Genomic DNA, 15631 nt, shown 5'->3' on the forward strand with positions numbered 1-15631 from the left:
CTGATTTAATTGCTGCCGCTTAGATAGGTGACACAAGACATTCAGTATTGAAGGCTTATCTCTGACCTCTTGATTGACCAGAGTGATTAGGTTGCAAGGCCTTTAAATTTTAAAATGAAGATATACAAAATGTGGATCACAGAGAAAGAGTGAGACAATACAATGCTGCAAAACCTGATTTGTATGTCACCAGCACTGGGTACCTAAATTTTTAAGGAAAGTTAATTTGAGAAGGGGTGGGGGTCTTTTATTTCCTTTTTCTCTTTATGCAGTTCAACACGTTGATGGTGTTATTTTCTACCTAGTTATTTCATGCAAATTTCTAAACCCCAGAAGAATCCTGTAGTCATTTGCTGAGGTTATTTAATGAACCAGCAATGCGCAAGTGGTATGCAGGTTGAACCAACAACACTCATCTGAAGCATGATATGAATTACAATGACTTAAGGCTTAGGTTTACAATTTGAAAAGGACACCCGTAGAGTAACAGAATAATGATTAGTAGTCACAATTCTTCTTAGATTTGTAAACCACCCAATGAACAGAGAAATAAAATCAGTTGCTACAGCCAATTACTATTAAGCTTTTCCTGACTAAATCATTGGGGGTTATTTGAGACCATGATAACACGAACCAGAAAAATGTGGACCAGTTTGGGATGTTTAGGAAGTCTGAAATACACTATAGAAAACTAGGCCTAATATGAAATGATATAAGTGTATATAACCTTTTCTTCTAGTCTGTAGATTTCTGTTCCTCCATGAAGGAAATACCTGAATGCCTTACAGATACATGTAAGGCACCTATCACATTAAATTATTTCCTCCATTCATATTATATGCAGGTAAATAGCTACACTTCTTTCATAAATCTGATTTGCCCATTTTCACCATATGTGCTATTGCAGTAGTTTGATTGATTAAAAGAAGGGGCTTTTTACTTGAAAGCACCAAGTCATCCTCTTTCACCTTTCTTGTTCTGCTGTTCCTTTGATTGCCTTGCACGTTTTTGACCACTCTGTTGTGGTGTTTGTATAGTTTTTCAATCTCCTTCTTCTGCATGTTATTCTGTATTCACTCACTGTATTTTGTTCTATCAGCAGGAATGAGACATTTTGACAAGGTCACTATGTGTGACATGTCAGAAAGCCGCATTTTCTTTCAGTCTGGGATGATAACGTCTCACTGATTTTGCCTATTCTTATGGTAGAGAGATTTCTCTTGTTTCTTGATAATTTGTATTTTAATAACACCTGACCTGCTGTAATGTCCTGATTCAGACCTACACAAGAATGTCAACCATATGTAGAGCATTAGTATTTGAGGAGTCTGGTTAGGGTTGTCCTTTCTTACTATGGGAGCTGATTTTCAGTCTTTGACTACACTCCTAAAAAATGAGGTTTTGCCTTTACAGGAAGCCAGTACATTAGTTTGGTTGGAAGGGACCTTTAAAGGTCATCTAGTCCAACCACCAATTCCATGATTCTATTATGTCTAAGAAGTAAAGTTGACAGATGTGGTCTTTGCTATGGATAGTTAAGTGATCTTTTGGATACTCTGAAAGACCACTGAGCTGTCTGAAGAAAAGGAGGAAGACTTTGAATTTAGCTACATCTTCTTCAGAAAAGTAGCAGGAAAATAGAAAATACTTCTGCAGCAATTGTGTCAGCAATTTAGCAAATATCAATACCAGACCTTATAGGAGGGAAAAATTATTTTTCCCAAAACAAAACAGATCTCACTGACTCGTGGTCTGTCTCATGTTTGCAAACATTATAATGGGTGTGTGTCTAAGGAGGCTGTCCAGCAGACTCCCCCCATCCTTGTGTCCAGATGCTAGGTCCAGGATTTGCTGTAATGACATGGAGAGCATGGGATGCCAGCTGTCAAGTCTTCCTCACATATCCTGGGTTCCTTATAGGTTGGCAACTATTTTCAGGGTTTAGTTATGCCTTTTTTTACCCTTATGGAGCTGTCAATAGTCTGTCCCTACTTCCCCACCTCTCTGAGTCATCACTGTTCATTGGGTTTGCTTCCAAAGTCTGATTATCTTGCAAAGATACACTCATGCCTGTGGTCTTGATGACCTGATAATCTATGTGCCATTAGCTTAGGCAGTTGAAAATGTTTTTTCCTACTATGTCTTTTCTTCTTGTGCCTCAGCAGCCAAATATTCCCATTCACAGTCTTAACCTTTCTATTGCAGATCTCTACAGTGTTGTAGGTAATGATAGTAGTTTCCTTATGAAATTAAAATATTCAGGAGATGCTCCCACTCTAAGATACAAGTCCTAATTTCTCCTTCTGTTTCTTTGGCACTACAGGGACTCTGCTTTTGAATACGTATTCAGTATTCCTGAAAAACGAGAACTCAAGTATATGAAGTATTAATTGAGATAGAGATCTTTGTGTGTGGATAGGAGCCAATTTTAGGAAATTTCATGGTGTTATGGAGCAGGGTAATCTAACCTGTGTAGACCTGGCTTTAATCACCTGTAGCTGCTGCTAGGTAAACACTTCATATTAGAAATTATTATATGGGATTATTAACTACAGACAAAAGCAATTATTTTAGGGTCACTTATCTTAATCAATAGCTATTGCATTGTGCAAACTCATTTTCTCCTAATGTCAATGGAAGGAGACAGAAAATCATCAATATACTTAGAATTACCTTTCTAATAGTATGTGCTTCAGGGTAGTGGTAACATTGTTCAAAACGCAGATACATCAACTGGCACTGTTACCCCTCTAAAAAGGAGTAAGAAAAAATTGTTTACGGATCATTTTGTACACTATCATCATATAAGAGGAGATAAAAAAAAAATCTTGTCTATAATTCTCACAATAGCATCAACAATACAATTTACATCACCAGTCCTTAAAATCCAGGGGACACTGAAGATTTAGACATATATGAACAAACTACTTTACTGTAAAAAGTAGTTCTGCACCTTTCAATCTGTATGTACCATCCTGTTTAAACAGAAGGGTAACAAAGCAATAACCAAAGGAACTTCTAGAGCAAAATGTGGCCTTATTGCCCTAAAAAGTTGCATTTTCTTGGTGTATTATTTGATCAAAATGATTAATTTTAAAGAAAAGCCTATCTGCTTAACTAGCAAACGTGTATGATGATGAAAATATCTTTTGTAACGTTTACAAATATAATTTGTTTCAGGTTTGTTTTTCACTCAGGTTTTCTACTGAAATAGACTATTTAGGAGCAGTTTTTGATAGATAAATGGAAATATTAAAAGGAAAAATGTAAATATCGTTGTCTGCACTATGACAGCTGTCCAGTGCTGAAAAAAAAATTAATTAAATGTCTTCTTAAAAGTTTCCTTCTTCTTCTATTATAACACATAGAGCAAGTCTTTTAGTTTTGAGATTTGGGGGGAAAAGAGAGTGGTTTAAGATTAGGTGAGAATGTGTTTGAATGCAGTGTTGTCTATTTATATCTGATATTATGTCAGACTTCTATAAAAGCCCTGTTCTCTTCTTAAAAGCTTCAAATTCTCAAGACTGCTTTTTAAGCTTTATTTTTAAATCAATATTATATCAATATTGTGAAAGCACATATTTACTGTGTTCCATTTTAGGTGTTCAATTTACATCATGAGCTGTTGGTTGAAATAAGTGTGAAAGTTTTCCAGAAGGCTGAGTGCAAAATTATGTTTGTTAGTGAACTATATTTGCAAGACCAGTATGTGCACGGTGCTGAAGAATCAGCTACTGTACTCAAATGTTCAGATGGCTGGCAAAAAAATTGTCAGCTTAGATAATTTCAGTAAGATCAACAAATTAACATACTCATTAAGACTGCATGCATGTACACTGCTAGGATGCTGGCAATGTTTCCAACACTTAACATTTTCTTTGCAAATCTAGAACACAGGTGATAGCAGTGTTCACAGCATATCAATGAAGTGGCCGGGTCTTTTCATTTTGTGCGCACTGACAGACAGATTAAGTTTCTTGGAATCACTTGAAGCTGCAGACAAAGGACAGGAGTATGGTGTTAGGGTCCACTAAAGTAGTCTTACCCTATTTCAGAAAGGTTAAGAAAATTGACATTACTATGTATTCTTCAGCACAGCGTATTAACACAGCATAATCCCATCACAAAAAAAAAAACTTGCTGACTCCATTGTGCAGTTCTAGTAATCTGCGGTTTCTTTTTCCACAGGAGTGTGGTTGTACCAGTAAAGAAACCCCCTCCAGGTAGTTTGGCTGTTACCACAGTGGGAGCTGCTACACCTGGGAGTGGACTGCCACCGGGTAGTACACCTAATATATTTGCTGCAACAGGAGCTACACCAAAAAGTATGATTAATACAACAGGTATTGTCCTTAAATATTTTTGTGACCCTCATTTTTTCTTGTTTGTTTTTTGTTATTTTTAGTGGTGTTTTGTTTTTTAATCATCTTTTTTGTTACTGTTTTTGTGCTTCTGAATTAAAAACCTGGAAATATTAAATTTTGGCCTTTATTAGAGCCAGTGTTTTCTCTTGGCATATGTTTGTAATCTTTGAGAGTGTTGAGAGTGCACATTGGACTTGCACAGACTTAAAAATGTGAATAGCCTTAACACTGTTTTATAAGCGTAGTTTAGAATTGAAATGAGCTAAATTCTCCAGTGCTCTGCAGTAGAGGATGTTTATGTCATTATGTGTCAAAGGAAGTAAAGACAACTAGCTACTTAATAAATATACTGTAGATTGTGGAGGGTTAATATTTTGGGCAATTACTGTTTGTCAAGGAAAATTATGCTATGATTTTTGGATGGTTTTTCAGTAAGAACCTACCTAATTTAATTGTAGTTATGTCTTAACAGTAGTTGATCATTGTGACCTATAGAAGGAGGACAAGACCTTCTTTTTTTAATTATTTATAATAGTAATAATGGGATTGTCTATCATCAAGGAGCCTGTTGACCATGGAGAGTGTGATCTCTGTTGAGAAATGAATCCTTACTGAGAGCAACTGACGTTTACTTAAATTCCTTTGAAATGTCTGGCTATGGTCTGTTTTCTTTCTAAACTACACAAAAGCACTTGAGAGAAAAGCTCTCTTCAAGGCTATCACAATTTCAGTCAAGGGTTGAGAAAGTGAAAATCTCCCTGGGGTTGCAGAAAATGGAAGGGGAAGCTTTTGGCATCCTTCTGCTTCATGGAATAATATGAAGGCACACTCATTATTTTTTTTCTTTCCTTTTGCAGATTACCTTTAATACCTGGTAATAGAACTTTGATTTTTCTAAGGATAAAAAAAAAATCTTAAAATCTAATTATCCTGAGGCAGATGGGAGGAATGAATGCTCTGAATAATGTTATCACTGCTATGAACAGTTCCATTTGTGTAGCCACTTCTGTTAATCTTGAACGGATTTCCTTTTAGGTACTCTTATGTCATGCAAAAAATATCCTACATTGGAAACCTTGTTTTCCAATTGATACTGAATAATGTAAGCTTTTCAGTCTTCTCAGTGATTAAAGATCTGAACTGTTTTGGCTGGAATGTAGTAGCTTCTTTGTAAGTAAGTGCATTTAAAAATCAGTCATTTCCCCGATACCTCCCTTAGTAGAGGACAGTATTGCAGATGCCATGGTACATTCACTGTGGATTAAAGGCTGCTTTTTTCTGGTAGATCTTATAGCTGCTTTTTTTTTTTTTTTTTTTTAATGCAACTGCTTTTGTCTCCTAGTCTATGGATTAGCTTGATTAAAGGAAAAGTATTGATTCAATAGAATTTCAGCAAGTAACAGATTAATTAGTATTATATGTGTACTCGACTGCTTTAGTAAAGTCTTTTATGCATTAATTCATCTGAATGAGCTTTATTGATGAATTCTCTTAAAAAACAGCTTCAAAAGACCTTCCCCTCCAAACTTTTTTTAAGATTTGATTTTTATATCGACATTCTAAGAATGCTAAACATTATTGAAAGTAAAAAAAAGTAGTCTCACATTGAAAATATATAAATATCTATTATATTAAAATACTCTTTTTGCTGTTTTTAATTAAACTGTGTCTATGGTAGTTAAAACAGTGATTATGCATGTCAGTTTTTGAAATATATACATTGAAGTATCCAGGTACTTTCTGGTTTACATACCTGAAGTCTGTGAAATTATCTATGTTATTAATGATTTTAAAGTAGTGTATAGAATTTCATTGAACAGCACCTGGTTTAGTTTGGGGTTTTTTTGTACTATGGTAAAAAAGAAACAGTATACAATTTTTAGAAACACTAGATGTCCCCCCAAACCTATTTACAGTTGTTTTTACAGTATATCACAGATACTGTAGAAATACAGTTGTGTCTTTGAGGTATATTCTATGCTGGACTTTTGTGAAAGGTGTTTTTTTCAGTTATTCATGGCTTACAGTCAGTGTTTACATTCCATCTGCCATTGCTGTCGTAGTCAATGTCACTGTCACGATGTAATGAGATGTATGTTACTGAAGTCCTTTTAGTGTTTTGAATATATCTTTTAGGAGATAGGTTTTCTTCCTTCATCTCTTTATGTAAGAAACTTGTTTTATAGGGGTTTAGACTGGATTTCCTCAATTTTGATCCTGATTCTCACTTCTATGTTAATCCAGTAGTTCTAGGTCTGTTTGACCTTCTCTTCTGGGAGCCTAGCTGGTTAAACAACTTAGCAACTGCATTTTTAGACAACAACCTTAAATGAAGAAAGTTTGGGTTTGGAAGAAAGAGGGAAGCAACAACAAAAAAATGTGTTACCAGTGCATATATGAATATAAATTTGTAAATAATACATATCTATAAATAATATAAATACACACACACATACACATATGTGTGAGTCCTTAATCTTTTTTAAGCTACCCTATTCTCAGATAAATCGCTGTGATTCCTCGGTTGGGAGAGAGCCTATATTTTTGTGTTTCCTTCTCAGTGTGTTTGGATACATTTACAATTTGCATTTAGTGCAAGTCAGAACCCAGAGTGTCAGCCACCGCCACCTCCCACTGACATTATTAAAACAGACTAAATCAGTTCCTAGTCTAAATCCTGAACCTCACCAGCTACTCTGGTGTCAGCAAGCCCAGCAGATCCTGCTGCATTTTGAGAGTTTTGAATGTAAATTTTCTTAAGTGAGCCAGTGAAAGCTCTGATCTTTACCTTAATTCTTTTATCAGTAAAAAATATTTAAAGGCAAATTAAAAAAAAAAAAAACAACAAAACCACAATAAATCATCCCTGCTGCCAGAGAATTTTTCATGATTACCAACATTTGACCTCCGCTTCACTGTCAGCTGGCTGCTTAAGCAGTTAAGGAACTGTAAATGCTTTGTAGAGCTTTGCAGGAAACTGAAAAATAACATATACCTATGTAATTCTAAGGACAGTGATGTATCAGCTGCTAAAACTGACCAACAACAGGGAGCAACTAGTTATTTTACAAAATTGGCAGGATAATGCTGCTGATCTCTAAACTGGGGTTCTCCACCCCTCGTTGCTAACTTAGATAGATCTTGTTGGCTGTCGCCCTTGTGTCTGGTAGCGTTGCGGTCCCTCAGGCTTTGAGCTCCGACTACAAGACTGTTCGTTGCTACTTCTCTTGCAGTGACGCGTTGCACAAGGACAGCGCAGCAGAACAGGGACAGCATTTATCACAGTGCTCTCACGACTGTTCATGGCCACTCTGAGCCTTTGCTGGTTTGCTTCAGAGAGGCTGAACTCAGAGTCCCATTTCAGCAAGCATGATAGATTGGCATTTAGCGTCTAAGTTTAGCCCTTAGCTCTGACCCCGATCACTTAAAGTATAAATGTATGCTCTGTCTGCATCTTTTTTTCTGGGCAGCTGTTCACAACCCATTGAAATGATACCCCACTGCCCTTCCGACTTCTAATACCTTAAGATTCTCCTTGACTCGAGGAAGAAAACAGAAAAACTATAATTAGACACTAGTTTTCCATATTACTTCCTGAAGGAATATGCATTTTCTATTTTCTCTGTAATTCTTAAATTTGTATTTTATTTTCTGCCTGTAGTTGCAACTACAGCAGTCAAGAAGTGTGTGTGTATATATATATTATAAAAAAAGTTTAACTTCTATTCTCCACTCAAGCTCATCATAAATATACCTTTATTTTAGAAAGATCTTGCTTTACAGGATGATGTAAAAATGTTTTCATCTTTGGAATATAGTTTGGGAATAATGAAAATGAGGTAAGGATTTATTTTGCCTGATTTTCCAATAGCTTTTTAAGCTTATTATTTTTATAGTAGCAGAATGAGGTATTAATTTATATGATGATCATATCGAATTGTTTGAATTGTTTTAGAATAAACAACATTATTTCCTTACTTAAAAGTAGATGAGTAAGACAAGGAATATATTAAAAATCTCTAAAAATTATGTTTCTTCAGACTGAATTAAGACCTGTATTTTTTGGGGGACAGGTGCAGTAGACTCAGGATCTTCTTCTTCCTCTTCGTCATCCAGCTTTGTGAATGGTGCTACCAGCAAAAATCTCCCAGCTGTACAAACTGTTGCTCCAATGCCAGAGGATTCAGCTGAAAACATGAGGTACACAAGTTTTATCTTTTAACATTAACTATAATTTCCTCTCCCACAACTTCATACATATGAAACTATACAAAGAAAAAATATATAATTTTGCTCATTTAATATGCTTACAAGCTCATGAACAAGAGACTGTCATTCTGTAATGAACTAGAAAAGAAATAAACTTAAATCGAAGGCCCTACGTAACCGGTGGAAAAAAGTATTGGTACTTCAGCGATTTAACACACGATGCAAAAAATGCCTTTTTTTGCTGGTCCTAGCTAAAATGTCAGGTGGTAGTGCAGGTGAAATCATGGCAGGGGCTGTGGGCCCAGGCTGAAAGCAGAAGGGCTGTTGGCTCTGCTCCAAAATGGTGCAAATGGTCGAGACAATGGCCATTTGTGTGGTGTTATTTATTGCTTGACAGCATTATGATGCAAGTTAATAAGGTCGTGGTGTAATTAAGCCACTCCTTTTGCTTCTTGTCTTCCTGTGTTGGGACAGTGCTTCACTGGGGCTGAAATCTTTTTTAAAGTTCAGATACTGAAGTATGTTAAAATTAAACTGGATTTTTAATAATTTTGTTTTTCAGTTATTTTAACCAATGAAATGTTCTTGTTTTTTTCATAAGCATTTTGAAAGTTTTGGTCCTGGACTCAAAGAAAAACTTCAGTTTGCAAAATCTAGAATTCACATTTTGAACCCAGAATCTGAACTCAGAAAATGTTGTGCTCTGAGTAGTAACTGAGATTAGCAACTGAAAAAAATTCTGGGAAGCACAATATCAGAAATGTAGAAAACTTAAAATATAATCAACCCAAGAAATGTGTTTTGGGCTTCAAATAAGCAACTAAAAGTTTATTTTGATTACAGATAAATTTTGGGTTCCTTATTATGAATTTGTTGTGCTTCAGCTTTTATGAGATTAAAAATGAGAGTTGTTTGTGGGGTTAGAGAACATGAAGTGAAAGCTAACTTACCTAAGCTTTCCCTTATAGCTGCTGAATAGGTAAAGAGCTGCTTACAGCTGTAGAATGAGCAGAGGGAAGTGGGCAGGAGAACTACCTTGGACTTTTTGGCATTTAATAGTCTTGATTTGGAGGTAGAGGTTTGGCCTGGAATGGGGTTGGGAAGGTAGCATACATGGGACTGGGACAGTGTGTGCCCCCCACCTCTCTGCACTTTCTTGTGACCAATTCAAGCAGTAGGTAGCAAGAACTATCCACAGAATTATATGTTCTTTTTGCTCACAGTATTAAAATTACTTCTTTTAATCTGATATTGCTACTGTGCTCTTTCAACCTTTCCTGTCCAAGTTTATCACATTTATATATGGATAAATTATATATATATATATATATATATACACACACACACACAGAGACACACACAATTTTCTGATGTGTGTTGTCTTTAATCTGCAAAATAAATAATCTTGAATTTGGAAGCTGCTAAGAGTTTATTTGCCTTGAATCTCCAGTAATGGAGAGGAAAAAGCAAAATACTCATTCTTTACAAAACCCCCTTAAAATCTTAGTTCAGTCATGAAAACTAGTTACATGAATCTCTACGGTTCCTTCATGATTGCAGGATGCATTATAAGGTACAATAAATGTTAGAAACAGCTTTAGAATCAGATCAATTTCTCTCCTTAGTGTGTGTCTGCAGGAAAGGCAGTAGATGGGCCACATGCTTCCCCGAAACATTTTTGGGGTCTCTATGTATATTTTTTTCCTTAATTTTACTTGTTCTTTTTGAAACTGAAGGACCAGAACTCCAGTCAGTTTTCAACATGTAAATGCACCAGGGATTTATATGAAGGAAAAAGGATTTGGGTTTTCTTTTTCCTCTGTTTAAATATTCATTCCTGTCCTTTGATATGCATTTTTAAACAGTGCTAAACTTTGATCTCACATTTTCACAGAATGCTATTCCCAATTGCCCATTAATAGATCCATAATATACAAGATCCATCGGCTATCCATTTGATAACAAGGTGTTTATTAATAGCTCATCCAAGGTGTAGATTAACAGCACATCCACACCTCCCATATTACTTGATTCTTAAATAAAAATTGATCTTAATTTTAAAACTTTTGACATTGATATTTTTTCAATTGTGTGTAAAGTTTTCAGAGCTAAGTGAACTCTAAAACGGGGTCTTTTAAACCAATGTACAGTGAAAGCATATTTTAAAACATGGTTTAGAGAAGACTGGATTAATCTAGTAGGCTTTTTATCTCTACCAGAGAAACTTGGGATAGATTCATGTTGCAAATTAAAAAACTCTGAGGTAGTTGCCTGTGTTTCAAATATAGTCAACAGAGACTTTAGCATAGTAAAAGTCAACCAGTCAACTAAAGCAAAGGCTGTTGATATGAATCCATCCTTTGGAATATTAGGAAATCACTATCTGAATTTGAAATGGGAAAGCAGAACATTGAAAGAAAATAAACTATAGGAATTCAGTAAAATAATTTATGCTAATGAAGAAAAACTTCCAATATGTTTATAATATCAGCTTTCTCTTTAAATGCAGGGATCTTTATGTGATCTGAATTTAAAAAATCCATATTTATTTAGTGTTTATATTTAGTAGATACAGTATAAAATTTAAATGTCAGTGTTCATTCTCTTAGATCCTGTCAATAAGCATAACTTCTTCCTATAAATGCACTTTTAAATGCCAGTAATATTTTTGTGCCGCAATTAAAGCACAAAGAAAACCCCTTCAGCCACCAGCAATCTGAAAAAGAACAGCAAAAATTATTGGTAGACCAGAATATGTATGTAATTTCATCCCAGTTTTTAAGGAATAGTTCATAACACAGCAGGTTTTTAATCTTGGCATAGGAGTTTCAGAGTGTACAAGTGTTCTGCCCTGTTGAGATTTAAAGGGGAAGGACTCTTAGGGGTACAGTCCTTAGCACACTGCTGACATTTGCATACTATTGCTAGGTTTGTATCCTCAGACACGGGAATATTTCTGGTATTTAAGAAACAAACTGAAGTCACAACGCCTCTTCTCATTGTACAAGTAGAAATTAAGGAACACTCTGGGCTTTGAAGAGTGTATATTCTCAGCAGGCAGGGAAGTATAAATGCAATGGCAAAGTTATTTTCCTGGGGTCATGTTCCCTCAAAGCTGAAGAAAAGAATATTGGTTTTCTTGATACCTGTGCTAGAACACTTTCTCATGTACTCCCTTGTCTAGCATTGCAATGCCAGATGTTGTTATTTGAAAGCTTGAATGAAAAAGCAAGTTACCTGTGATTGCTTTGGGTGAATAAAATCTCTTTTCAAGCCCTCAACTGTATATAAAATGATGAGATGTGTATAAGCTGAGATGGGTGAAATACACTTACACTTGAATATCTGACGTTCTTCTTATCATGTTTGAAAATGAGAATAAATTCTGGAGTACTCTGTAAATGGTGTAGAATTTATGAGGCTGACATAACATTTGCATTTACTTAAAGCCATTTAAACACTGTAAAGCTTCATCAAATTATGATCATCTTTTATAAAGAAGCTTGCAGCAACTTTTAAAAACAGATACAATTTGATATCATTTAACTTCTGTTGTTAAGTGTTCTTCCAATCATGGTGTCTGTTTTTTTCACAGTATCACTGCAAAGCTTGAAAGAGCCTTAGAAAAGGTGGCCCCTCTGCTGCGAGAAATTTTTGTTGATTTTGCCCCTTTCCTATCCCGAACACTGTTGGGCAGTCATGGACAAGAGCTGTTGATTGAAGGTACTGTTCCTGTTATAAGATTATATTATTTTGACAATTAGTCATTTGATATGAACTTTTTTTCATTTTCACTAGACTTCATATAACTATTTTTCATAAATAAATTAATCAGTTGTTAATGTGTTGTGATTTCATTTCCTTGCATTTAATGTCATTTACAGAAATTAAGTGATAGCTCTTGTACCCCTTTTTTTCTCCAAGTGAGATGCTGTGTAAAGATACATCCTGTCATCTTGGAATGCAAAAACCTCTCTTTAGTTCGCTTTTTCCTCCTCAGAAAAATTATATGTGTTGCAGCCGGACTTTGAGAAACTAGTGAAAAATACAGTTAAAACGTCTAATCGATTCCCAAAGAAAGTTAATTGAAGACTGCGCTCCAACATTATTGATATGTGTATCTATATTTGGTAGGGAAGCTCTTTGCTTGGGTAGGTCGGTTGGATTCACAAAGACAGATAAAGAGCTGTCCCTATAGAGGAATAAAAAGGGATGACTTTTGAAAAAGAAGTATTCTTGAACACTTCTGAGGATTTTTATGGGGTTTTATAACTACTTCATAGTTAGAAGATTTGCCTCGTAAGTTGAGGCAGTAAGTAATGCAGAAATTATGAAGAAAGTGCAAAATACAGCAAGCTCATGCAGAAAGTAATGAATCAGTGTGAATGTAGTTAAAATAGAGATAGGGAATTTTTGCGTGAGCATGCACTGCTCCCACATCACATATTCAGAGAATATATTCAGCTAAATAAACTTTTTTCCTTTCAGAATAGTTCTTACACACAATACTGCTGTTTATTGAGAGGAAAAAGTCTCATTAAGGCAGAACTTACAATGTGCGAAGATCTACACAGAAAAAACACATCTTTGTGTTCAAATTCCTAAACTCGTTCTATTATACATGCATTTTATCTAAATATTAGTGTACAGTCTTTCTATGGTCTCAGTTAATACTCCCCATAATGTTGGCCATCTTCTACTCTTAATGCTAAAAATATTTGTACCTTGTAAATGAGATCTTCTAAATAGCCTTTTCCTTTTTTTTTTTTTTTTTTGTCTCATTATTGTTTAATAAGGCCAAGGAATGTTATAGTAGCTTAGTAATACTCGGAGACTTTAGGTATTTTATACTGTTAATTTTATAGCTATGAGTAAGTTGCAGTTCTCACTTAATGACACCTGAAGTTAGTGGTCTGAGATGTTCATCAAGAACACAGATGACTAAGATATTTGATGGGTTCCATTTTTAAGTCTCTTAGTGAAGTTGTTTGCAAAATTTGTAGCAGTGTTATCCTTTCCATTTGACAATTGATTAATTGCACTATAGAATTCATACAATACAACTGAAATTGTCTTGGTTTCACCTGAACTCTTTTATAGATTTTAAAAAATTCTTCACTGATGCTGTTCTGACTTTGTCTTTTGGTCAGATTCATGGCATAAACAAGGCTACAACAGTTCCCAGCATGTGGCAAAGACTGAAAAGCTAGAGGCCAGAGGAGCCTCACAGCTATATGGCAGTATGAGTTTATCTCTTTGCCTGTCCAGGGAGAGACATGGCTTAGCATTCTTCCGATACCCGCTTGGACTGCCATTCCAAATTTTGTCCCATCTATGACTCAGCCACTCAGTTCAGTCTCAGGAATAGTTTACAAACACCGAGTTCCAAAACAAGTACTGTCCTTCCCATCACTTTTCCTTAATGTTGTGTCTAACCATTCACACTCTTATTCCTGTTTTCTGAAAAACAGTCCTTTCTTCCCAAGATATTGAAATAGCAATCCGTAAAGAAAAAATCTGAGTACACCTTGGATTTTTACATTGCAGGACTTGAATTTCTGTTTGCTCCTTCTAACACAGGTGGGCTTTTTTGCTTCTTAACAGAGAACTTAGATGCTTTTATAGTCATTGTGTACTTCTTTTCTTTCTTCATTGCCTGCATGAGACCCTTGTTCTCAACTAAACTGAATTCTTGCCTAGATAATTTGCCTTTAAAAGAGAATTCTAAATTCTCTCGTAGTCTGATACCTGATTTGCTTTGAGAAGTTTCCTGTCATTGTTTACTGAAAGCCAGTGTTGGTCCTTGAAGTGCTTGAAAGTGCTCACCATGTAATGGCTCTGCAAAATAGAGGGGTTTAGTGGTGTTATTCAAGATATGTGAGTACACAGAGTTCCTGTGGGGCTTTGATAATTTAAATTTGATTTTATACTGTCAAGCAGTAATTAGCTTGACAGTTTTATATGAAATAGTCTAATTTATTGTTTTATGTCTAAAGGTTTTAGTTATAACAATCAAAAAGGAGTAAATAAACTTTATTTAATCAAGTCTAAGGGTTCTGTCTGTTTTTCAAATTGATCAACGTAAAAGTATCTGTTGCATTCCATGAAGCATGTCCTTTTCTTCTGAGTATTCAAGCTTGAAACACAAAAATACCCTCCCTCCTCTTGCAGTTTTTCAAAACCTCCTTATGGTAAGAAGTCTTTCTCCTATCTGAATACCTCCAGGCATCCTTGATGACATGGCTTTTTTTCTGAAGCTCTCTCTAGTACTCTTCTGCATGCATGTGTATAAGAATTACTAAATCACTTCAGACTTAGTAAGAATATCAAGAGTTTTGTAGCTGAGGTTTTGCATACTGAAGAGAGAGCACAAAAGAAAAGGGAACAGAAAAAAATCATTTTAATAATTCTAAACCAGGTTGATTATGCAAACTTTCCAGAAAATCTGATGGTTTAGTTAGGTGTTGTAAATATATATTTGGAAATGTGTATACAACTTAGTTATGATTTCACCTTTTCACAGTAGTTGAGCTGTCTCAAACTTTTTGTGAAAAATCTTGTCATACCATGCCACCTCATTTTCCTTTAGGATGTATCATCATTCTGTCCCATGGAAGACTGGCTGATTAATTTTTTGAGGAAATTATAGTTAATATCTAAGCAGTGAGTTCTTAAGTTTTGAGTGGAGTTGAAATGACTGGGCTGCAATGATCTTGTCCATCTAGACCAAAAACTTGGACCACTCATACTCAAAATTCTTATTTTTTCTTGTTTGTTCATGTAAGTTCCCAAATGTGACTGGTAGCAGAGGAACCCTATCAAGCTGTAATCTGACATTGCAGAACCTATTTATTGGTAAAACATTTCACATATTTACTATACTGAAATAATACTAATTTTTGTTCCTTTTCCCAAAACCATTTCTTTCTTCAAAAGTATCTTACACTCAACTGAATTTCTAATGTTTCATCAACTTCCCAAAATATTTTATAACTGGAAATTGTCCTCAATGCTAAGTTAAAAAGGATTGCTTTGCAATTGGATATGAGTGTACCAAA

The 15631-nt window shown here is 35.1% G+C and overlaps 2 protein-coding genes across 7 annotated transcripts in view; one reads left to right on the top strand and one right to left on the bottom strand.

The window, feature by feature from the left end:
* The window catches only part of NBEA (neurobeachin), a 534050-nt gene that overhangs the window by 241194 nt on the left and 277225 nt on the right, over window positions 1-15631 (top strand). For 5 of the 6 annotated variants that reach the window (XM_080377534.1, XM_080377536.1, XM_080377535.1 and 2 more), the window contains 3 exons: window positions 4189-4343; window positions 8438-8564; window positions 12169-12296. In XM_080377534.1, the coding sequence (XP_080233660.1) occupies window positions 4189-4343; window positions 8438-8564; window positions 12169-12296 (410 nt within the window). The remainder of the gene's footprint in view (window positions 1-4188; window positions 4344-8437; window positions 8565-12168; window positions 12297-15631) is intronic. The other variant, XM_080377533.1, reaches the window with a different exon arrangement.
* The window catches only part of LOC308059739 (uncharacterized protein), a gene marked incomplete at its 3' end in the record, with an annotated part of 81223 nt that overhangs the window by 36500 nt on the left and 29092 nt on the right, over window positions 1-15631 (bottom strand). The window lies entirely within an intron of this gene.

This window comes from Falco punctatus (assembly GCF_963210335.1).
Source record: "Falco punctatus genome assembly, chromosome: 2".
Classification (NCBI taxonomy): domain Eukaryota; kingdom Metazoa; phylum Chordata; class Aves; order Falconiformes; family Falconidae; genus Falco; species Falco punctatus.